Here is a 25978-nt window from a genome sequence, read left to right as displayed (position 1 = left end):
TAAGGGACCAGCACAGCCATGAGGATCCTAAGGAACTTCCTGTCCAGTCCTCCAAAAGGTAGGAGGAAATTAGAGATTCAGCTTGTTAAGGACAATCTTGAGTGGGAGCCCTTCTTCCTCAAAAAATGTGCTCTGACTTTCAGTGCCCAGATGTCTTTTTTTCTTTTTATTCATTCATTTAGCACGACTGTAGGCCAAGTTCTGTGCTTGGTGCTAAGGTTATAAGCCATGAATAAACCGTTGCTCCTAATGCAGGGACCTTTCCTCTCTGGTCCTTGGCCATTTCCCAGAGGGTTGGGTTAAGATACCAAAATTCTGACCGCCTGACACACCCAAGTTCAATATAGCTCTTAAAATGTGTGTATACACACACATATACAAGTGTATTTACAAATGTCACATGTTATTTCTGGTTAAAGATTACCAAGATACGTTCTCTAGGAAACTGAACAATAAAAGTAATATAATAATAAAATATAAGACTAGTATAAAAGATCCAAATTATTCTTGGAATCCAGTCATTTTACGAGCTCTCTCAAGTTGAATTCCTGGAAAAAGATAGCCCGCTCTGTTTAAATTTTTTTTTTGATTTGTCTTTTGTGGTCTTTTAATAATAACCTCAGAATCATACTACTGTCTTTTCCTATTAAACATGAGATTGATAAAGGAAGAAAAATATCTCCAACAGCTCCTGGCTCTGTTCTCAGTGCTGAGACACTGAGAAAAAGCATACAAAGTTAATAAATAGGTCTAAAGTAAATATATGGTCCCTTCTCTATCTGACCTTAAAATAATATGAATCTTGGGAACATTTTCACACCATTCATTTTAAAATAAAGAAACTGCTTTGTGATAAGTACTTTAGAAATTACAAGGATGTAGGTGTTGTTATGAGAAATATATACAAAAGAAAAAAGGATCACTAAGTATGTAGTGGCTGAAAGAATTTGAAAACTCCAGTTGTAGATTTTTTTCCATGACTTAATGAGATTTTCCTAAATACACATTCATACCCCATGGAAATCCCCACCTTCCAGATGAGGGAATTTTTGTATCCTCAATCTTTTTCTTCTTCTTGTCTACATTAATAGTTTCCCCTGCAGCTTCATTTGGGAAAATTTCATCTTTACTGTACTTCTCTTCCCAGGCAGTAATTATGTTGACAATTTGGTGATTTATTGGACTGGTATTCTGACTGTGGTCACCTTTGAAAAGCGACTGTGGTTAACAGAATGACATATGAAGACACAGCAAAACAGATAAGCTATCTTCTTTGGTTCTGTCTTGTCCAACTTTATCTCCAGTTTTATGGCCCTGGCCAGGCCAACAGCAACTGGTAGCTATAGGAGACCTGACATATTTAGCCTTAGAAAGTGAGCGAAGCTTTGGAATTTTCCCACATTCATTAGATATTCACATGGCTTAACCAAGTCCAGCCCCAAATAAGTAAATAATTAAATTAATTTGAAAAAATCTTAAGGAAGAGAATACCTGAAGTAGGTCTGCAGAGATAACTTCATTGTTCATCTTTGCCACACAACTGAATAAGCAGGCTTGTGAATTTACAGACAAGAGCCATGTAACATTATGCAAGCCATTAAAGTCCGAAAGGAAAGGTAAATAAGAGACAGGAATAAACCTCATTTGTTTTGTTACTTCTACTTGAAAATTTTAGCTTACAAAAGAAATGTTAGAATGAATCTACCTTAAAAAAAAAAAAAAAAAAAACCTACTTTCTCTAGAAATTTGCCCGTATTGACGTTTTTCCAGAAAGACTTCTCTTAGCATGTGCGCACACCCACATGTATGCATTCATGTGTTCGCAGCAATCCAGGGTGCTGGCAGACAGCTGCTGCCTGCAGCCAGGCGCCCCCAGACCTGCCTCGCACCCGGACCGCAGCAGGGTGGGGCAGGACTCCTAGAGAAGATTGAAATCTGCAGCTAGAGCTAATGACCCCGTGTCCAAGGCGGTGCTTCCGACAGACCCAGAAGGGATGGCTCTGCTTGTCTTCCACAAGTGTCCTTCTCCGGTCACCCACCTGCCCAGACTCAAGAGCTACTAATTGGCTGTCACCTTCCCAGGGTTGCTAATCAGAAAGAGTGCTTCACACCTTTCTCAATGGAGATAATTAGTATTATTTGCGGGAGATAAACAGCTCGTAGTAATCAAGGTAATGAGAAGAGCCTTGTATGCATTATTTCAAAACCAGACGTTCAGTGGAGTAATACAGATTAGACACCAAGTTAAAAGCATCTGTTAACATTTTCATTTAACCTATAGCTGCTCGAAACAGAACAAACTAGCGATTATATAAATTATTTCAGGAGCAAATTCACATGATTATTACACGTTTTAAAATAACGGAAGGCCAAAATATATTCTTTTGTTGTTGCTGTCCTGAGTATGTTAAAGTATCTGACAGGACGAAAGGACTGATATTAAAACTTTATATCAACATCTTACAAGGTTAAATTGGTTTCATCTTCTTCCTTTTCTTTGTGGAGAATTTTCTGTAAAATAAAATAACAAAAAGCAAAAAAGTGGAGAGTTTAGATTTGCTTAACACATTTGTATCTCCTGAATAATCAAATATAATTATTTTACAGTCTAGTACTATGGCCTAGGAGTTAAAATAATGATTTTATTTTAACTTTGTACTCTTGATCGGATTAACTATGACCACAGTGCCTTACCATGTCCACTGAGTAGATAAAATTGCTCCTAAGAAATACTTGAACATCAATGTAAAATATTGGTGGTGTTCTTCAGAAACCTAGTTGGTGAGGCTCTCGGAATCTCAAAAAATATGAATGTTTTCCTGGAAATATTTTTACTAGTAAAGGACTTTTTTGTTGGGCTTCCTGAGATATGAAAAATAGCTATTCCTAAATTTTAAGTAAATGTAAAATTAAAAAGCAGTATGTGTTTATGTTACTGCATATTATAAGTTTCCTTCCAGAATTTTGTTCTCTAAGACTTAGGATAAGAATTGGTGACTGAACATCTGGACTCCTGACACAACCCCAAGGGTTCTTGTAAAAATAGCTCTTCTGGACAGTGTGAGGTACTCTGAAAATCATTGAGGAAAACAGGCTGAGGAGAGCAGCGACCCCCACTCAGATGCGGGGTCGGAAACAGCAAGCAAACTGGATGTAGATGTAACAAACACCCATTTTTGTTCTTTATTGCTTCTAGGCTCAGAAAATATTTCTAGAATTCTTCTCCACAAAGAAGCTGTTCCAGGGTTCCCTTTAGAAATAGTTGTAGCCAAAGACAATGAATTCCTGCTGTTTCAAGCCTTCTTCCTTTGGAGGACATTAAGGTATTTCTTTAATTCCTCAGCTGATTCAATACAAGATGAGATGGAATTTCAGGCTGATCCTGTAAGCAGTACTTCACTGAACTTCCCCTTGCCAGATACCCACGTTTGTGCAAGTGTTTTCTCATTCTCCTCAGTGAGGAGACCCAAGACCATTGCTCTCCTGTGAAAGGGGCCCACTAACACATCTCCGCCCAACGGGTTTGAAGGGGGACAGTTTTCTTTGCTCCACGTGACAGGCATCATTTGCCATGATGCATCAGTGTCTCCAAAAGTCTTAGCAAGACTCTGTTCAACAGATAACCCCCAAACCTGCCGAGGGTACAGCATCGCCATCATCCTTCTAGAAAGGCACGTACGTTCTGGACTATCACTTCAATACCGTATCCCATGTCATATAAGAGCATAGACACTCAGGATTTACATGAGAATCTTCTGGTCTTGGGGCCAAGACTCATCAGGATATCCTCCATATTGAGAACACTGTTGCTCAGAGAAACTGGGAGATAATAGCAGTTCCTGATACACATAGTTAAAAATGCTCTAACAAGCCGCATGCACGTTTCCCAAACCTCACTAACACCTCCTCGAGCTTCTTGATGTATATGGATTAGAAACAATCATGCTATGATACCACAATTCTAGATTCTTTAAAACTCCCTCTTCCCACACCAAGAACTTCCTTGGATAGGAACTTTGCAAACAATCTTGCCCTGTAAGGACTGTAAATGTAACGTTGATTTTAAACGCTCTAATTCAGGATGGTATCCCATGGGTCTCCCTTTGGGTTCATTATTTGGAATAAGAAATTGAATTGCAGTAGTCTTTCTTTCTCAAAACACTGCTCTGGTGTTAGTAATAGGACCACTTCAGAGATTACATGTGAGTGTATTGGACTGACTGAGAGAAAACTCTCAGATCCGTTTATGGTGATAGCAGACTTTTTGCTAGTTAACTTGTAGTTGCATATTCCTGTTGTGACATTGTTCTTACAGAACTCTAGTATAGAGAGGGCCCACAGGGTAGGACACTAGGCACTAAAATGTTGAGAGAATGATGGAAGTTAATAGAACGGTAATGCATGACTTCAGACGCAATGTTAGACAGCTAGTTGTCTACGCATGTGTCTCTTACAGATCACCATTTCCTCCAGTGACCTAGGACACCAGCAGTAAGTACCCCCCAGAATCGTGCATCGCCACCCTCAAAAGGCTTTTAAAATTTGTTCCAGTTTGTACTTGAACAGGAAAACACTACTTACTTGTTAAATGTCCTGAAACGAGATGACAAATGTTAAAATGCTTTCTAAAAACAGTTAGACTTCTGTCTGTATTGAATATATCACAGTGAGTGTTGTTGTATTCAGCCTAGCCTATTGAGTGGAAATTGAATAGCTCTCAAGTAAATTGACAATTTTCATGAGTAAATGGTTTTGTTGAGTTTTTCTGTGTTTTAATATTAAATATTGAGGGAGACATAATTTGAAATGTATATACTTCCCAATTTCTTCCACCTAATGCATCATAAATGAAGGGGAAATACAATGTTAAAGGCAGAAAATTTTTTGCTTCTTGCATTCTACCATATTATCTGAGTCCTGGAAGACATCCAGTAGGACTTGTTTTATCTGAAATATTTACAATGCAGCATTTCAGGACCAGCACCTACTAAACAGCCCTTCTATGCATTTTCTTTTAACTTATTAAACTGAGCAAAAGCTATTATCCTGAATGTTGTAGGGAAACATGTAGGGGAAATGTTGTATTTCCTCTCCTGGAGAAATTTGTGCTTGATGTACATCCATGACTACACACACACACCCTAGCTGATGCAGCTATTTAGATAAGGTGTGGGACTGTTCAGGTCAGTGTTGCTGTTCTGATCCCCAACAACTCTGTTACTTTTTCCTTTTCCTTTCTAGCCACAGATCACAATTCTGATCTCATCCATTAATCATGATAAGTATCAAAAATAGCATGTACCTCACTATTAATTCTCTTAATAAATCCCTAAAATTCACTGAAAGTAAAATTCCATGATGCATTTCCAGCCTCAGTGTAATCTGCCCAAATATATGCTTTTCCATAATACGTTCTCTAAAGCAAAAGTTTTTCACAAACTTAAGTGTCAGTAAAGAATACAAGCTTTTGCTTGGCCCGTGTAGACACGCTCAAAACGTTTCGTGCCCATCAGCCATTCCCTAAAGCATTGGACAGAGAGTTCAGGATCCAGCCCTGATTTTTGCTCTCATCACCCTAGAACATAGACCTAACCCCTTTTTCTGTGGGATAATCGACAGCATCATTACTTACAGGTGATACAGTTCCTCTGTTCTGTCTTAGGTTTGTGGTCAGGATGATATTGACAAAACATTGGATGTCTTGTGGCTGAAAGCTGAAATGGAATCCTTATTTGGGGTGACTAATAACAGTAGTGATTAAAAAAAAACTATATAGTTTTGAAAACCAGAGATGTTTACAGTAAATTTTAAAAGAATGTAAGAAGGCAGCACAGCTGTAATTAATTCACTGTATCTTAAAACTTGCCTCAACTTAGAACTACTTTTTGATGTTTATAGTTACCTGTGAGAAAGGATACTTTAGTGATGGAAGGAAACCAGAAGTTTTACGGCAGTGGAAAGTTTATATAAAAATTTCAGGGAGATGTGCTTCAAACCATGTTGCAGTAAAAATAGAGAATGTGCTATACCCTCTTCATACGTATTTGTACTGGGAGAATGCCGATCAAAGCATCCCTTGTGTAAGTCAGAGTTGCCCGCTACCTGTGAAGCGCTGAATCATCGGCCTCTTTTAGCAGATGGATAAAAATTTAGAACTCTTGATCTTAGCAGTGGCAGCTAAAACCCTTATTTTAGTCTCTCTTCCATGGTAACTGGAGATGAAACTTGAGAAGACAGTGCGAACTAATGGATAGAGTGTTGGACAGGAGGTCAGGAACCTCTGTTCTATTCCCAGCCTGCTACTGGGCTGCTATGTAAACTTAGATAAGCCAGTCACCCTCTCTGCACCTCATATTTTCCATTTGTGGAAACATAGGTACAGACATTCCGTACTTAGCTCTTCACAAAGATTGTGAGAACCCGCTTACTCTGAAGAAGTTCATAGTATCTTTTGATTAAAAAGAGGATACAGAACTATGTCTGTGGCCCTGTTCCCTTTGTCAGTACCCTTCCCAAAATCTTACGTTATATAAATTGCCCCTTATCCACACTGCAAAACAAGAACCGTTACAGTGGGCCTTGTATTACACAGAAGCCAAGATTGTGACCTTGGAGCCAGAATGCCTGGGTTCGAGTCTTGGGCCCATCACTTACTCTGTGATCTGGGACATGTGAGCATCCTAGATTTCCACACCCATAAAGTGGGGAAAACGATAGCGCTCCTCTCCCTGGAGTGGGATGAGGCTTGAAGGCGTTTATGAAGAACATTCATTGCAAACATTGTACAGACCCGTTATGCACTTTACATAAGTGTATAATTACTTTTATGACCCAGGACAGTTCTTCATTATTAACATGGCAGGGAAGGTAAAGCTTCACCCTTGGCCTTGGTTCCTTCTGTGCACCTCTTCCCAGAAGGGCTGCTCGCTCTTCCTGCTGACTGCTTGTGTCTAACTCTGCCACTCCCATAAGCCCTGGGCCCCGAGGATAAGTTCTCAGTCCCTGTTATCCATCATATCATTTGTAATAATTGAAGAAGTGTCACATAAATGATAGGAAATCCAGATTTCAGAAGTGTTGCAAAATGAAGAGCTGATGGACCGTTGGAAGCTATGTCCTGATTTTTTATAGATCGTTCAGAAAACATCAGGAAGAAATAAAAGAAAAGTTGACAATTTACATGGAATTGATTTAACATCTCCCCTCTGCTTTCTGTAGTGGTGACCACTGGGAAGTATTATGTAAGGGTACCAAAAAATACATAAATTGTTCAAATGTAAAAAAGTTTGGGAATTTTCAAAAATCTAAATAAAAATCTTTCTGTTTCAGGGCTTACGAACATTATGAAAGTGTGAAAGCTTAGGGTTTGATGAAAATTATTGATTTTTCTTTTTGCAACTGCAGTAGTGTGTGGTTTCAAAGGTTGAATAGCGTCTAAGAGGTAATCATATGTTTCATTGATTTTTTCTATTATTATTATTATTATTATTATTATTATTATTATTAGAACCAACCTACATCACAATTGATCCACCTGCATGTGGGGAGTTACCAAACTGCACGCTGACGGAGAAGGACTGTGTTTACGGTTTCAAACTTGATCACAATGGTTGTCGAACCTGTCAGTGTAAAAACAGTAAGTAGACGGCCGAAGACGGCACTTTTTACTTTTTCTGAGCCTCGTGTGATATTGTCAAAGCATATTAGGTGATTGAATATCTCTTTCATTCCTGTTGAGGCATTCCCTTAGCAACCTGAAAGAAGAAAAGAAAAATTTGTACTTAAACAGATGCACAGTCATTTGGGGAAAAAGAGGTTCTCCTTTCTCTTGGTTTTCACTCCCATTTCATTGTGTTCAGATACTCTGCATGTCCCGCTGCATCATGGGTGCAGCCCTTAGGCCTTTGGGGTACGGCTTTCCTCTTTCCGACCACCTATCGGCTGTCTCTGTAACACCTTTGCTGGGCTCATGCGATGACAAGGCGGTCACCCACACAAAGGGTGACACTGTCCGTGTGTGGCAGCCATAATTCTTAGAATATGCTTCACACTGTTGATCCCAGCTCGCTCATATGTAGATTCCAGTCACGCCTCCAGGTCATGCGTGACCTCCAAAACTTTAGAGAGTAAGTATATTGCATTGCTTCCAGAGGGGGGAAAAAATTGCCCTTCTTGTTTAAAATGATTTTTAATCTTCCTGATTCTTCTAGTGGAATAAGCCTTTTCAGTCTTCTCAGCCATTCCACACGTGACACGGGTTTTTGAACTTTCTTAGTCCTTTCCATCTTTTGACATAATATGTCATTTTCCTTATGTAAATGTGTGTGGCCCAGAAACAGATAGAACACTTTAGAATGTGGTCTGATCCATGCAGTGCTATTGTGTGGCCTGAGTTTGCATTAGCTCTTTGAATTGCACACTGTTGGGTAATACTGAGTTTACAAGTATAGCTAGCGAGCACCACTCGGTGTCCTTTACATTGGCTCTCCATGCGTTCCACATTTGAATATTTGATTTTTTTTTAAAGGATACAAATATAGGGGCAAATTAAATAAGAAATTATCCTGAAAGTTTTAAACCATTTTCCAACTGTTGGGAATATTTTTGAATCTTGATAATGTGATAAGCATAGCTTACGTGTCCTCACGCAAACTGTCAAACTGGAATAAACTGTACAGAACCAAGGACAGAGCCACACAGCACTAAAGACCTTCCTGCAGAATGGCATTGAACCCTAATCCTCACTCTTTCAGTGAAGTTACTCAGCTAACAACATGTCCGATCATCTCGTGAAACAGTCTGTCTGTATCTTACCTGAAATCAAAGCGCATTATATTTGCAGCACCCTTTGGCTGGAAATTCTGTTTGAAACACAAAATGAAGTGCATGGGGCCTGGCTTGTTCTTCATGAACCTATGCTGGCTACCGGTGGTCATTGCTTTCTTTTCTAAATATCACAAATCATATGTTCTTTCCACAGAATTTTCAGTCATGAATGTCAAGCTTAGTTTCTGTAGTTTTAGAATCCTTTGTCCCTTTTATTTTTTTTTTTTATTTGAGAGAGAGCGAGCATGAATAGGGGAGAGGAGCAGAAGGAGAGAGAGAGAGAATCCCAAGCAGGCTCCACCCTCAGCACAAAGCCCCACTTAGGGCTCGATCCCACGACACTGAGATCATGACCTGAGCCGAAATCAAGAGTTGGATGCTCAACCGACTGAGCTATCCAGGCACCCCTCCTCTGTCCCTTTGGAATTAACATTTGGTGACCTCCTTTAGTTTTCTGAAATCTCTTTCCATGCTCTCTGATCTCTCAAACAGAGACCATACTTCTATAATAAGCAGGTTCTCCGTGAGCCTTTGGGTGTAATTATCCTGAGCTCAGAGGCTTGGAATTATTTAACGTATATAGATGCTCACTTTCTGATTTATCAGTTATCTTGGGCTTTATGTCTTCTTAACCTTAATCGTTCAACGCCTTCTTCTATAAGAATACTTCTGATGAGGAAGACAGAAAATCACAGTTGAGTAATTCAGTTTTTTTCAGTTGTCAGTGTTACCATCACTGTGCCTGCCTGATGGAATTGGTGCTAAAATGCAGTTTACAGAACCGTTGTTGTGATTGTGGTTGTTACCACCTTTAAATGTCCTAGAAGCCTCCACTCATTGGGGCTGTCCTGCCTTCATCACCTCCCTTTGGAAAGTTGAGTTCATTAGGGAGCTGCCTTGACATTCACATGTGTTTGCTTCACTGGCCAATGTAGATTTCCTAACATCGAGATCATTGGTATTGTATTATGAAGAGTTCATATTTTAATACTTCTCAGCTCTCTTGAGCTGCACACCTTTGTGATCAAGGGAGCATACCTAAATTTTTTTCTGAACTTTTTGAAGTCTAAAAATACAGATTTCATTGTGCCTGATCTCCCCACCTACCGCCTTCATCTAGGCTTTGCTGTTTGGAACATGGTTATGCTTATATAAGACCCCCAGCCCTTCATAAGGAACCCTTTGTAGTTAAGCCCAAGGAAACCATTTTCCTTCATTTGTCATTGAAGCAAGTTAAAAATGGATCACTGGCATTTTGCAAAGTGAGACTGTTAGGAAAATTCTCTTCTGCCTGTCTTCATGTTAGTGTCATCTTCTGGCTTTGTAACAGGGACATGCGTGCATACTACTTGCTGGGAGCCTCCATCACATTAACGTGGAGGAAGAAATATGTACAGGAGAGTGTTCCATTTTGTGTCAACAATTTTTTTACGTAGAAATCTTGATCAGCTGTTCATTATTTGCAAATTTTGTTTGCTTGCAGGGATCTCTGGTCTTTCTTCCTTCCCTTCTCCCTCCTTTCTTCCTTTGCCTCATATGATAGAGCACCTGCTGAGTTCTAGGTACAGTTCTAGGTGTTAATGCCACAAACATGAGTAAAATGCAAGATCACCCCTAAGAAGAAACCACCTACAACCAATACACTAATGAAATATCACCATTTCAAGTCAAATTCTTTAACTTAAAAAAGTAGGTCCGATGAAGAGGAAGCTTTGGTCCTATAGAAGAGCCCAGGCACATGCCCACACCAGAGGAGGGAAATAACTGACCCATCTCCCAGGACCACACTGGACACTCAGCAGAGGGTGTTTGAGTGAACGAGCCAGGAGCCATCAGAATTGGGGATGCCTTTGGGCATCATTCTTGTTTGAGATCCCTTTCTGAGATCTTGCTGTTCTGACCACGTATCCCTTTTGTCACACCAAGATTCTTGACCCAGGTCACTCTTCTGCTATCTCACTTGCTGCCACCATATACCTAAGACCATAATCAGACACCTAGTAGAATTTGTCAGTTTGTCTATATCATACAGAAGTCTAGTCTTAGAGTGAACATTCTGTTCTCACTTCCCTCCCGTTAGCAATCCTGACACCTTAGGGAGCCACACCTTTTAGATGTGAGTCACAGTAAACCAAACTGTCAGACCCTTAGTTGTCAGACTCCTGTGACCGTACATGCCCAGCTGTCCTCCCAGGCTCTTGCGTCAGGTTGACCTGCATCTAGCTGGTCAGGTCAAGTTGCTTTACTTCTCTGAGGCTCTGTGTCCTCATCTGTAGAAGGCAGATAATAATACCTAACTAATGGGTTGTTTTGAGGACCGGATCAATCAGTGAATGCAAAGCTAGCTTTACTCGCTGGCATATGGGCATTGTTACTCTGTTTACAGAAAATGGTAGCTGTTTTATAACAGATCCATTTCTGAGTCAGCCCAAGCCAGCTGAAGTGGAAAGCCCCCAGCTTCCCCTCCTTTGTTCCAACACAGACCTGGCTCTGGTTCTTCCTGCCCTCTGACGACACTCACACAAACAGCTTTTCTTCTACCTTTTAATTTTAGCAGTTGAATATTTTCATTCTCTTTCACCTGGTTTTAGAAAAAGGAATCTTCCTTGTAGTAAAAGATGGCATAAGTGTGTTTTTTTTTTCCATTACAGCTACTTGATAAGTATTGATTTTGTTTGCATTTCTCCCTTACATTATTATTATTTATTTATTTTTATTTATTTATTTATTTTGCATCCCGCTAAAGCCTGTTTCACATGCAGTAGCCCCAACCATTCATACCTAAGTGTTCTGTTAGGGATTAGACCTTGTTTATATAGACCCCTGGCATCAGGATTTCTTAAAATAAGACCAGTGCCAAATCAATATTTTCCCCTGTTCATTGCTTTGTTGTTCGTTCATTCTTTTTTCATCTAGCATTTGTTGATGGCCCATCTTATGCCAAGGGATATGAAAAGATAAAAATGGGCCTTAGCCTCGACTAATGTTAGTAATAATGCCAATATGCTGTAACGATAGTGCAACATAACCAAGCATATTATATACATAACCACTTTTCCATTGAAATCAAAACCCGGTGGTAACGAGTCTTCCAAAAAGTTCATGGAAGGTATAGGACCAAATACTGTGTTGTTTGAACACACTACAGCTTTGCTATGTTAACCTGTAACAGATAATATTCTTATAACACTGCTCAACAAAGTCATACATCAAAGGCACACAGAGAATTTAAATGATCCCCGACTCATCTTCTCCTATCCAGAATAAGGACAAGAAATATGGTAGAAAATGTTTAAGTACTATTGCAACAGAAGTTAAAACCGAAATCATTTAGATGTGCTATTAGTAACCTAACACTTATTGGTATAAGCTGTTAATAACATTATTTTTTAACCAAAAATGTCTGTTGCTGTCACATAGACACAGTACACTTCAGCTCACTATATGAACTTTATGTAGCAAATGAATTAAATGCCATCCATCTTTTGGCATCTTATTTTCCACGTCTTTACATCAAGTGGTTTTCACTGGATTATTTTTAATTTCTCTTCCAGTTTTAACATTCTGTAATTCTAGGAGTTAATAATGCTTTTATTCAGAAACTGATGCAGGCATAGAATATTAGCAAGAAGAAAAAGGCTTCGTATTTTTCACGAAATATATATCCGAATCAAATATCTAAAGGTTGTAGCATTAAATACAGGGAAGCAGTCTCCATGTTTTCATTGTAACTCAGAACCAAAGTAATAACTAAAGACCAAAGTCAAGATTGGCACAACTGTTTGTCATGTTGCATTTCTTTATTTAATAGTCTCAGGGGCTTCACGGTGCCCTTAACTGGTAGGTTAGTGGGAGTTGGCGGTATCCAGGAGTGTGAAGAGCTGCCACAGAGAAGTGCAGCACAGCCCCAGGGTCATGGTCATGTGGCGCGCTACATGCAGTTACGTGGTTTTCAGTTGTGATAAAGAACCGATTCAGTGGTGTCACGTTTCGGCCCCGGGAACAAACAGCGCTTTTTCTCCAGAGTAAACAGAGTTTCCTACGTGGCTGTTATCGACCAGCCGTAATGCACAGGCTCTGTACTTGACCATCATTTATCACTTTCTCTTCAGGAATCTTCCCCTATGGATTAGAAAGCATTTTTAGATCATAGTAAAGTCATAATGCTGAAAAATTATGAACATAAAGCCGCCATTCTTTCTTTCATGTTGCCTCAAGTGATGTACTAAAGCTTTTCAAGCAAACTGAACCCTCCCCCCCCACCCATTCATAAATGAGATATTTGTACTTTGTTCTGCTCTTTATGTAAAAGTTTGCTTTGATGGTACCTTTCTAATAAGAAAAGTCCATAATTGATACATGGATCTAGGGCTACCTTACCGTCTTTAATATTCTTTCTTTCTGAGAAGAAGAAATAATAGAAGATGGTATTTTGAGATGGTTACCAAGTGCCGGTATTTTAGGTGACTTTAAATACTAGCAGAGTAAGTTTTTTCGACCTGTTTATTTTTCTCTTAATATGGCAGCCTTGATGAGAGTGGAGGGATAAATAGCAAGAACATCGATCGATTCATGTTCATTCACTCCATTCTAAACACCATCGTAGCACCCAGGCTGTAGAAGTAAGAAAATAGGGCCCCACCCTAGAGCCTCCTTCTGTTAGGGGAACAGAAGCGAGACAGACCCAGTCTAGAACAGGCCAGTGAGCAGTCCCAAGCCAGGGCGACATTAGAGCATCCTGCCCTAGGTGGCGTAGCCCATCTCCTGTCTGTGAGTTCTCTGTGTGTTTGTGTAAACATAGCAGCCTTTGTTTGCAATGCTCTTCCATTGCAGAGCAGAGGTAGTTCCAGACTGATGTAGCTTTTATCGGTTAGTTTCAGCTTGGTGAACAACTTTCTTTCAGAGTGAAAGCCAGTCTAGGGCGCCCGGATGCCTCAGTTGGTTAAGCATCCAACTTTAGCTCAGGTCATGAGCTCATAGTTCGTGGGTTTGAGCCCCGCATTGGGCTCTGTGCTGACAGCTCAGAGCCTGGAACCTGCTTCAGATTCTGTGTTTCACTCTCCTGTCTCACTGCCCCTCCCCTGCTTGCACTCTGTCTCTCAAAAGTAAATACAAACATTTTTTAAAAATAAAAAAAAAAAAGAGTGAAAACCAGTCTAGATTGAAATCTATGGAAAAACATCTTTTTTATAGGAGCAGAAAAATATTAAGGCACAAAGATGCACTGAATCCAAAGTTCAAAGGAATTGAATCCCCAGGGATTCTGACTCTGGGACGTTCTCAGAGCGTTTTTAGTTCCTCTATTTCATACCAACATAATTTGCTTGGTGTCATGACTTAAAATTTCATGTGATAGAAAAATGGGCTCACAACTTCTACTTCATTGTCAGAGAAAGAAATGTGGCTCTGAAGTCTTCTCTCTCTTTCATCATCCCTTAACGATCGAAACAGATGAAAACTGATGACCTTTCAAATCCTATAATTACAAATTTTTAAATGAGCCATTTAGAATTTCACTTTTAAGGATGCAAATTAGTAATCAGTTGCTTCGCAGTATGATACAGACCCACGGGGTTATATTAAATATGTGTAATGAAAGGTTTATGATCAGGACAAAGTAGAAAATTATACCATAAATCACATTTTTCTCCATAAAAGATAGCAAATTAAATATTCGCGTTTTGCCAGCTAAGATTCACAAAAGATTCTATCTTAAAATATTTATGTAAAACATGAACCCATCTCACCTATTAATTGTAGTTCAAGGTTTAATTTTAGATTACAAGATTTGTTTGCAGAGGGTCACATGATCTGTTTTTCTTAGTAACCTATGCATTATTTACAATATTTATGCTTAAAAGGTGTCCATATAAAATACAGATTCATTTATTATTCCGACAAAAATAGTTTCTGCTTCCCATCTTGCCAGTCCATGCAGAGCAGGAATCAAACATTGCTGTACTTTTTTTTTTTAAATGTTTATTTATTTATCTGGGGGGGAGGGGGGGAGGGACAGAGAGAGAGAAAGATAGAGAATCCCAGGCAGGCTCCACACTGTCAGTGCAGAGCCCCACACTGGGCTCAAACTCACATACCGTAAGATCGTGACCTGAGCTGAAGTCAAGAGTTGGACGCTCAACTGACTGCACCACCCAGGCGCCCCCAAAGTTGCTGTACTTTTGCCATCACTGTCTCAGCCTCTTTAAATTCGGTTGACTTTCAGACTACATTCAATACAAAGAGGCGTCAGGTTGTCTTAGTGCTCCCCCAGGCATGCTTTTCTTACTGGAACATTTTCATTCCCTATATGAAGTCCTATCTCACACCTTTTGAAATCTTTTTAGAAGACTTCTACAAAGCTAGGGGCGCCTGGGTGGCGCAGTCGGTTAAGCGTCCGACTTCAGCCAGGTCACGATCTCACGGTCCGTGAGTTCGAGCCCCGCGTCAGGCTCTGGGCTGATGGCTCAGAGCCTGGAGCCTGTTTCCGATTCTGTGTCTCCCTCTCTCTCTGCCCCTCCCCCGTTCATGCTCTGTCTCTCTCTGTCCCAAAAATAAATAAATGTTGAAAAAAAAAAAATTAAAAAAAAAAGACTTCTACAAAGCTAATATCTCCACTAACTTCTTTGGCCAATCTCCATAGTGTCTTACCCTCCAAAATAATCTTATAATTAACTGGGGACAGTTAAACATCACTCCAAATTCTGCTAACAGAGGAGAGTTTGAACATTTCAAATAGTGAATAAACATTAATGTAGACATTTTTGCCACATACACTTTTTAGTGTCCAATTAAGCTTATCCTAATACCTGGATATTTGTCAATGGTAGGGAAAAAATACCTAAATGAAACACTGACTGTTTCACTTTATATCATGTGGTAAGACTGGCTTTTTTTTTAAAGAAAGGGTACGAAATCCTTTAGGCTACATGTAATATGCAGTATCATGGGATAATATCTAAAACTCATAAGAGAAAACATTTCTTAATGCTCTATGCGTCAAGAAAACACTCTATGAACATTGAAGAACATGTGTTATTGTGAGCATTTACTAGGAGAAAAATTATAATGAAATTTGGGGTGTAAGTTTCTACTTCTCACCTTTTAACAATACACGGTAAACAGTAAGTAGTTTGAGGTAATTCATAATATAAGAACAAATTTCGTGAAAAAAATCACACTCCATTTCACCTGCACCTCAGGCTGTGGTTACCAGCCTGCCCTTCAGCACCAGATCAGAATGCGCTTCAGAAATCTATTGTTCAAAGTTGGGCTTCATTTTGTGTATTGCACGGAGTTCTGTTGGGAGAACCATGAAATAGCAGGTCTGTAACCTTTAACCACTTCCTCATGCTGCGGGAGACGTGAGACATTTACACCTGTGGAGCGAGACTGGAAGATTAGGGAAGGTATAGAAGTGTCCGTGTGTCCTGCAACACCTCACGGCCTCTGTGCTTCTTCACAGGGGAAGAGCGGTGCTCGGGGCTCAAGCGAGGGTGTACTCTGGACTGCCCCTTCGGCTTCCTGACTGATGCCCACAGCTGTGAGATCTGTCAGTGCCGCCCACGCCCCAAGAAGTGCAGACCCATCATCTGTGACAAGTATTGTCCATTTGGATACCTGTAAGTATTTAATTCAGAGGATCTAGTCTTAACTATCTGTAACTTAATGAAACGTGCACACTTATTTTGTTAGCTGTTTCGTGTGTGTGTGTGTGTGTGTGTGTGTGTGTGTGTGTGGATCAGTGATGCTGCGAGTCCAGAATATCTGTGCTTGCTTTGTTATGTGAATCGGAGAACAGTAAAAAGGGGGTAAAAACACTCAAGTTTTGCTTTTTTATGCAGAGGGACCAGAGCCTTTCTGGCCACTATCCTTTGGGCCTCTTCTCTGAGACTGCCTCATAGCAAGGGCCTTTGGACGCTGCTGGTGGGGAATTGTCATGAGGTCCTAGTATTACACGTGCCACAACTTTTCATAACTGCCCCAGTGACTATTTTGTGATAATGTATTTAATGTGTATTTTAAGTTCAGTGGACAGCCGCTCGTTGGCAATATGGAGCATGCTTATTTGCCACGCCTCAGTATTTTATCTTGGTTCTGGTCTGTAGTTCCTGCTTTTTCTTTAAGGACCAGTACATTTTATGAATTTCTTTAGAGATAAGAACCATGATTTGTATCTTCAAGTATTCTTTGTTGAGTCAAACCCCGTGGAAATTTAGATTATCCCAGGAGATAAAGACACTTCACATTTGTTTAGTGTCTGTATTAGTGTCTCTTTCTGCCCTTATAGCTTTGTTGGTTCCCTAAAAACTTACCTGTCATAATCTTGCTTTATCATTTTTTTCCCTTGGTTCCCTTCCCTGTCTTTCTGCCTTTCCAATTTGGTATATTTGTGTATTGCTAGTAATTATAAGGGACTTAGACCCATCATCTCTTGCCTGGCATTTTAGTTACCATTTTTATTCTTTCTCTTGGAAATTCTAGTTTAGCAGGGTTAGGAGAATTTTAAATCTAATTTTAATCAGATAGTTAAATTAGGAGTGCTCACTATTCTTAGGAAGTCCCCAAATAAATAAACCGTCATTGTTCTTAATCCTAAAATGTGACTGTGATACCAGCACAAGTATAATTATTTCTTAGCTTCACTGCTAATGTAGAATAAAGTGTTATTATCGTAATAGTAACTACAGCCAACCTGCTGCAGTATTATGACAGCTCAGAACCAAGGCTGCATTCAAGTCCAGCCTTCCCCTTGAAGAGAAATCTCTTAGAGGATTGTGGGGTCCACTTCATGTTCCTATCAGTGAGAGCATTCAGTGCAGACCAGGTGGACCAGCAGAGACAAATGAGTACTGCCTCAGCTAGAACATGTGTTTCAAGGACACCCTCTGAAGGAGGAACGTTGGCCAGACACCATGTGGGAGCGTTAGGAAGAAGGCGGCCATCAGTGCCCCTTATACATACCTGCTGAGTTGATTGTTACTCTCTGTGTGCAGCCAGGGCTTACGGAAGGATTGGGTGGGTAGATGGACAGATAATAATACATAAAGGAGTGAACAAACAAATCAGATAAAGCCTCAATAGAACTTAAAAAGTGGCATGCTGTCTGACATGAGTATGAATAATTCATTTAATTCATTGGTCTCATTATGGTGGCATAAATAAGATCCTAGTGTTCGGTTCTCATTTCACTTAGCAGATTGTAATTTAATTGTCATATGGGCAGTGGTATACTGAGGGTTTCCCATGGAGCTGTCTTCTTTTGGAGTTCCTTGATTTATCCAAGATGAAGACAGGAATTTTTTTTCTCTTTCTTCTGTTTTTAGTTGGACACCACTGTTGCCACTTAGGGCTAATGGGGATGAAACCTGAGGGTAAACAGAGTAACTCCTCCTTGTCTGAGGCGCATTAAGTCAAGTAGGGCAGAGCCTGCAGAGGAGATGTGGAGCCTAGGAGAAGACTCACTTCTGTGGCTGGTTGGACACAAAGTGAGCTCCTCTGTAATAGACAGTGACATTCTCCTTTCAGAGAAAATAAGGAATGGTTGTTAAGAATTTTTCTTTTCAAAAAACCTCCCCTTAAACTGCTGTGATGTATTTCATAAACACATATTTATTTATTTCACATCATCTTTCTGATCACAGAATTCAGGCACTCTATTAAAGGAAAAAGATCACTGATGCAGTCTTTTTCCTTTACCCTGCATGCTTCCGTCCCACCCCATGTACGGAGCACTGCTGAGTCGGTATTATTTTCTAATGAGTGAAACAATGAGCGGACACTGATGGCAGGGTTTCTCAAAGCTTTGATTCTTTCTCACGCTTGGCTATAGTATCCGCAGGTCTGTGGAGCCATAACGTTCTCCTTCTGACTTCCCTAAGTTCAGTGAAGCGCTCATTACTATTTTTACTGGTGTCTGAGATCTCTCAGAGATTGTGGTCCGTGAGAAAGGCCTACTCTGACAAACCAAGGACTCTTGCCCCAGTGCTGGCCTCTAGCAGTGCCCAACAATATATCCTTCACCATCCTGTTCATGGCATTATGCATCCGTCTTTTTCATATCATGGTACTCCTTTTCCTAATTAAGACAACAGTCATGTCATTGGGGTTCTGATGGTCACATCCCAGAAGCACATTAGTACTTGGGCAATTCTAAACCTTGGCCGTGGGTGGGTGGCGGTCACAGCCACAGAGAGCCAATTACACATCACTCCATGAGTTTTGGAGAGCGTAAGTCAAGTCATTCTGCTTCATAGCAGTATCATTTCAGTGACCCTTGATCGGAGCATTTGGGCATCATTTGAGACTTTTGGATTTTCTGACCTCTGACAAAATTTTAATTACCCAGGAAGAATAAGCACGGCTGTGATATCTGTCGCTGTAAGAAATGCCCCGAGCTCCCATGCAGTAAAATCTGCCCCTTGGGTTTCCAGCAGGATAGTCATGGCTGTCTTATCTGCAAGTGCAGAGGTAAGTGCGATCGCATGACCCTCCTTCCCTCCCCACCCCCCCATCCCCACCCCCACCCCCACCCCCCCCCCCGAGCAGACAGGACTCAGAAACAAAGAACAGGAGGACATGATGTAAATGGAACAGTTTCAGTGATGATGGTCTACTCAGATACAAATGTCACTTGTCCATGGGACTATCCCTTTTCCTCATGTCTCATTGGAATAAGAGCTCAGAATAGAATTTAAAATAAACATCTAATAGCCAAGCATATTGCACCAAATTAGTGACTTCTCAGCTCTTCAGTTTCACTCATCTTAGGAACGTTAGCCTAAAGCACCTTTGTCTTGACCTCCATAGAGGCTGCCTCTGTCCAGCAGTGGCTTGATAGAATTGATGCAGCAAAGAGCCCTTTTCAGAGCCCATGCGGGTGGGTGTGGCTAAGCAGCCTGCTTGTGTGTTTTCTGGTAACACGGTTTGCGATGACAGTTTAAACTCGTGCTGAATAAGCACATGCCAGCCTACACCTCTAGATAGGCATGAAGCCTGGGCATACCTTTTGCCTGAGACTTCCCATTCCCGGGATGTCCCTGAAGCCACGTGAACATGCACGCTGACCGCCGCTTTTGCCCATAGCCCAGCACCCACTCCGGTATGTTTTAGTTGTCTGCGTGATCCACATACTCAGCAGTAAAAGATCCCTAAGTTTGTTGTGTGTTTTTTTTTCAAAGTTAGACAGTTACCACCTTAACAGTGTTCTTAAGGGATCAGAGTAAACAGAAATCTAGTCACTGCTTCGATTGTTCCATTGAACAAAAATCTGTTAGTTTCAAGAGGCCCAGGATTTCCCCATTGGGTGACTTCTAGAGAGGCTATTCGGCATGTATGGAATATAATATACCATTTTCTGTGAAATCAGTGCTCGTTTACTGCATAAAACATGAGGAAGTAGGAATGAAAGGAGTAAAAATAACTGTAATCCCGCCAATAGAGAAACATATTTGCCAGGTTTTTTTTCCTGTTTTTCTTTTTTTTCCAAATTGAGAGCATATTGACTTACATTCTTTTCGTGAGCCTTTCCCGTGTCGTGAGCTGTCCTTTGTACACGTGACTTTTGGTGGCTGGGTAGCATTACCTGGGAGGACACTGCAGGCTGTTTCTCCTGTGCCGTAGCTGCTGCTTGACCAGGCTGCCTTCTGTCTGTCCAGAGGTCCCTGCTTCAGCCGGGCCACCTGTCCTGTCAGGCACATGTCTGTCCATGGATGGCCATCATCATAAAAATGAGGAAAGCTGGCATGACGGGTGCCGGGAATGCTACTGTCACAATGGACGGGAAATGTGTGCTCTGATCACCTGCCCGGTGCCTGCCTGTGGCAACCCCACCATTCATCCGGGACAGTGCTGCCCGTCATGTTCAGGTAAACGCTGGCTGCCATCTTGTGCGCTCCCTCAGCAAAATGACTTCTGCCTTGCAGGGCCTCATTGCATCTTTGAGTGTGGGGGGTCTTGCCGGGGATGACCCCCCAGAGCACTTTTCAGCTCTCTGTGGCTTTTGTCAACAACAGCCACAAAATCAGCCAGGTGTTAGCAATGATTAGCCAGAGACCAGAGAAAAAGCAAAAGCCCTAAAACTACTGTCCTCCTTTTTTAATGGTTTACTCAATTACATTGGTCTTTGAACTGTATTTTTTTTTAAAAGGTTTGCAGACCTGATGTCCTTTAAAGTCCAGCTCTCCATTTTATGGATAGTGTATTGAGGCTGAGTGCTTTAGTTAATTGGAGGGGATTGATGTTAACTTCATTCCATTAAAGCATATTATTTATAAAGGACTATTTGAGAGGGAGAGGATTAGCGAAGTCTGTGGCTATTGCCCTTTTCTAAATTAATGGCTATGTGGTATTCTTGCCAAATGGAGATATTTAGAGTGACCACACATCCAAAACATTTAAAATCATAATGCTGGTAATCAAGAGAAGTTGCTAGAAGAACAGACCAGATTATATAACTCATGGGCGTCTGAATTATGGCTGTCAATAACGGTAATTATTACCATAATAGCGCATCTAGTGCCTTTCATCCAAAGAGTTCAACGTAGTTTTATATTTATTATTTCTTTCTCAGTACAGGCCACTTTGAGTTAGGGGAAAATGCACTCAAGCAGTTTTTCATTTGAAAAACAGACGCAGAAATACTAACTCTCTTACCCGAAGTAAAATAGAGTGTCAGAAGGCCACGGAGAAATGAAGTCTCCCGATTCTTGCATCTGATTTCATTTAATGTTGGAATGTGTGTCCTGTCAGATTTCAGAGTCGGGATACCTTCTCGTCCGGTCCATCCCATCCCTCCCTGTGGATGGACCCACCTATGCCGTGGATGCAGTCAGGAGTCAGGAACCGGAGACCTGTCTTTCTCCAGCAGGACAGGCACAGCCTGAGGTGGGGGGCGGGGGCAGGGGGAGGGGTGGCAGCTTCGCCTTCCATGGCAGGGGAGTCCCTATTAGCTCTGAGCTTCTAGGCCCCTCGGTAACTAAGGTATCAGAGTGACAGACAGCTCCACACCCTTGTAGAGAACCAGATTGTCTTGTCCTCATATGAGTCTTAGGTGTTCTATATCGAAAGTTTCCTTTTTCATGTGTTTTGCTAGTTAAATATGAAAAACCACCAGTGTCCACTCAAACAGAAGGTCAATGTGCAGTGTAATGAGACAACTCTGTTGACCCTTTGGGGAAGAAAAAAATCATTTGTTCCAATGAAGACCCAGTGCCTTAATTTTATTTATTTATTTTTTTAATGTTTATTTATTTTTGAGAGAGACACACACAGAGTGTGAGTGGGAGAGGGTCAGAGAGAGAGAGAGACACACAGAATCTGAAGCGGGCTCCAGGCTCTGAGCTGTCAGCACAGAGCCCGATACGGGGCTCGAACTCACTAACAGTGAGATCAGACCGGAGCCAAAGTCGGACGCTTAACAGACTGAGCCACCCAGGCTCCCCACATCCCCCCCACCCCCGCCGTGCCTTAATTTTAGGCATCAGTGTATGGAATATGGACCACACACCTGCGTCTTTGCCCCACTTGTACTCCGTGAAGAAGTGAGCCAGAGGGCTTCAAATGCGAAGACATTAGTAAGAATAGACCATTGATTTAAGAACTGAAAGTCAGTGGGACTAAAATGAATTTTCTCTGTTACAGAGATAGCGAAAACTCTTCTATAAACACACACAGAGTAATTGACGTATCATTGTGGGTTGCAAATGTCTAGATATACATGCATAAAAACATGCGTGTATGTGGGTATGTAGGTATATTTTTCTCCAAATATCTTAAGTGGGCTACCACTTCTGGACTCTCCTGATGAGAGACCCCAGGAGTATTGCATTCGGGAACCCCTATTTTAAATATTTTCTCCCATTCAAGGATCAGCTGTTTTCCTTTCGGGGGTAGCTCCTAAACTGTCCTGCTAGAAGATTCACCAGACGATACTGTTTCTCAGGTTTTTTTCTCCTCCTCTCCCTCTGCCTCTCCATTTGTCTCTTGTCCCCATCTCTGCTGCCACTCACAATGTTCTCCTTGAGGCACGGAGTACGGCAGAGAAGCTGGCAAGACATCTGCAAACGTGCCTTGCTTTCTTCCAACCACTTCCTTCTGCATCAGCGTTGAGAAGGGCAGTGATTGGCAAGCCTCTCTATGTCATTTTGGAAAGGAAAAGGCAGTAAGGGAAAGGCAGTCATGCTTTTCCAGCATTAGCTTATTGCCACTCTTTGGAAAAGTTTTTGTCTCCTCTGGAAACCATCTCGTCCCCCCTCACTTGCGTTCTAGTTACTATCCTCTCCACTTGTCTCATCACTGGAGAGTTTGGTCTGGTGGCTTATGAATGTAAGCATTGGCTAGTGTGTCATTTCTCCCTAATCGGTCCACTCGGGCAAAGCTCCAGTCTTTCCTAGTGCCCCTGAGACAAAGCTGTGTTCGTAGTTACGATCTTAGCTGGGAATCCACCCACAGCACTGTATCTCATCAGAGTTGTGGACTCTCACGCTGACCATCACTTTGAAAGTAACAGCATGGGAGCTCTTCAGAGATTCCAGCTCTGAGCATCTCTGCACAGACAGGGGAGCTGTCCTGGGGCCCAGTTTCCACTGAGCTCCAAGCATGAGCTAGCCGTGGTGTCTCCAGACTGCTTCTCGGCAGGGTTCACCACTGTCAACACCTTCTTGAAACCCTTGTTGCATTTGGATGACACAAGTTTGGTTAATGTCTTCATACTTCTCGTCTCCCTCAGCACAACTTCAGGGCAACTCCCAGTACCGCTGCAGACCTTTTCAACATTGAGTTCCCTCTCTGTCATTATCATCTCACCAAGACACCAAAATCGCCTCTCTTCTGGGGCAAGAAATCATAGTTATCATCAGTTTCTGGGCATTTACCTCTCTTGATGATGACATTGCCAAGCAAATGTTTAGTCTCAGGTGAGGGTTTCCAGACTGTTGATTCTGAAAGAGCATTCCTGCTCCGTTTGCTGCCAGCTAGTCTAGGGGTGTGGCCTGCTCGACAGCAGGATCGGATCATAGAGATAATGAAGTGGATGGGGCACAGACCGGGTTGGAAGTTGTGTTTAATCTGGAGGCATATCCATGATCCAAACAAACATAGTTGGGGTGCAAATTCCCTGTCTGCCCTGAATACCTTGAGTCCTCTGCTCCTCATATGTAACATAGGATCCCAGTACCTACTTCACAAGGTTGGTGGGAGGAATAAATGAACCAACACACATAAAACAGCATGGAAATTGGGCCACAGTAAGCTTTCAGTAAATGAGAGATTGTTATTCTAGACACTTCCTATACATTCAGAGATCCCTTAAGAGGCCCTGTTCTCTTCTTGACAGGAAGAGTCCCTCTTGAGGTAATTTAATTCCCTTACTGAATTCTGTCATTACTGTTGACACACTGGAACCACTTGAACCTCTCTTCTGGAAACCAGCTCTTTCACCGTCCCCTTCTATTCCTGTGCATGGAATATTTCTTCACCGTCGTCTCGCTGAGAACAGAGTGAGATACTCTACCACCATTTCTCTGTCCCTTCGAGCAGATAACACCAGCTTCTCCAAGGGTTGGCAAGACCGCAGTTGAGTAAATTCTTGTGTCTTGATTTTTTTTTGTCATTTCCCAGATGACTTTGTGGTGCAAAAGCCAGAGCTCAGCACCCCCTCCATTTGCCACGCCCCCGGAGGAGAGTACTTTGTGGAAGGAGAAACCTGGAACATCGACTCCTGTACGCAGTGCACCTGCCACAGCGGGCGGGTGCTGTGTGAGACAGAGGTGTGCCCACCGCTGCTCTGCCAGAACCCCTCGCGCACCCAGGACTCCTGCTGCCCGCAGTGCACAGGTAACTGCGCCGTGCCTTGGGACGTGCTCGCTGGGGAAGCCTGCAGCTTGGGCTCTGTCACTCCGCAGAGCCAGCAGGCCGGGCTGAGCCCCACGTGGCAGCATGCCAAGCCCGGGAGCCAGTCACCCAGGCCGGAGCAGCTGGCAGCCTGCTTCCTAAATTCATTCCCCTCTATCAGCCACGTATATTTATGTAATTAATATGCCTTGCATTTGAGGTGACTTTGAGGGGGGAAAAGAGACTGTTTCTTTCTGCCATTCTTGTCTCTTAACCCTACATCTCAGACTCGGGAGACAGCCCTGCTGCAACAAATTATTCCAGCTGATTTTGCTAATGTGGAAAGTCATCTTTGTCCTTAACAAATGTGAAGAGCAGTTATTGGTAAATAATGTAAATAAAATTCTTTGTACGGAAGGGTGGTGGAGATACTTGTGGAATGTTAAACAGAGAATTGATAAAATATGCATCATGTTCACCCCCTCAAATCTGCAGTGACAAATAAATTACGATCCAAAAGTATTAACTTGACTAGCACTGCACGTGCACAGAGAGTAGTGTTTTTACTGCTCAGGTAACCTGCCTTTGCTTGTAAATTCATGGTCATGATTCAAAGATACAAACGTGATGAAATTTTGTCAAGATTTTAAACGTAAGTTACTGGTTTTATGACTAAAGTAGCACTCGTAGTTAACACCAGAGTATATTCCTTTTTCCCAGAAGGTAATTTGTATATATAACATCGCAAAGTGGACAGCACAGCTACTTTCATTTTGTTGTTGCTTAGCTTTTGGTCTCTTCCATTTAAATCAATAACCATTTGCCTTCTAAATGTACATTCTTAAGAGTAGTTTTACTCAGTAAAACATAAACCCATGTGTTTCATTACTTTCTTTTTTCATTTTTTTTTTAATGTCTATTCATTTTGGAAAGAGAGCACGCATGCACAAGCGGGGGAGGGGCAGAGAGAGAGGGAGACACAGAATCCGAAGCAGGCTCCAGGCTCCGAGCTGCCAGCACAGAGGCTGATGTGGGACTCGAACTCACAAACCATGAGACCATGACTTGAGCCAAAGTCGGACACTTACCCGACTGAGCCACTCAGGCACCCCTCATTACTTTTTTGTTTTTTAATCACTATTTTATTCACGTTCAAACCCTTATAATGTTTTTCGGTTCAGTTCCTAAGGGGAATAGACACCCCTGCGCACTGGCTTTGCGTTTATTAACTTACACCTGGGTGGCTTGTCTTTTCTTAACATACAACCTGAGAGAGAGTTCAGTGATAGCTTTCCTCTTAAACATTAGGATTTATTGCTTTATA

The 25978-nt window shown here is 41.6% G+C and overlaps 1 protein-coding gene across 7 annotated transcripts in view; it reads left to right on the top strand.

The window, feature by feature from the left end:
- Positions 1-25978, top strand: part of CRIM1 (cysteine rich transmembrane BMP regulator 1) — a 192891-nt gene that overhangs the window by 131693 nt on the left and 35220 nt on the right. For 4 of the 7 annotated variants that reach the window (XM_043604183.1, XM_043604181.1, XM_043604180.1 and 1 more), the window contains 5 exons: positions 7508-7636; positions 16289-16445; positions 19172-19293; positions 20481-20690; positions 24442-24657. In XM_043604183.1, the coding sequence (XP_043460118.1) occupies positions 7508-7636; positions 16289-16445; positions 19172-19293; positions 20481-20690; positions 24442-24657 (834 nt within the window). The remainder of the gene's footprint in view (positions 1-7507; positions 7637-16288; positions 16446-19171; positions 19294-20480; positions 20691-24441; positions 24658-25978) is intronic. The other 3 variants (XM_043604182.1, XM_043604179.1, XM_043604178.1) reach the window with 2 other exon arrangements.

The sequence above is a fragment of the Prionailurus bengalensis genome, chromosome A3 (genome assembly GCF_016509475.1).
Source record: "Prionailurus bengalensis isolate Pbe53 chromosome A3, Fcat_Pben_1.1_paternal_pri, whole genome shotgun sequence".
Classification (NCBI taxonomy): domain Eukaryota; kingdom Metazoa; phylum Chordata; class Mammalia; order Carnivora; family Felidae; genus Prionailurus; species Prionailurus bengalensis.
The sequence above is the reverse complement of the archived record's forward strand: the minus strand, read 5'-3'. Positions and strand labels throughout refer to the sequence as shown.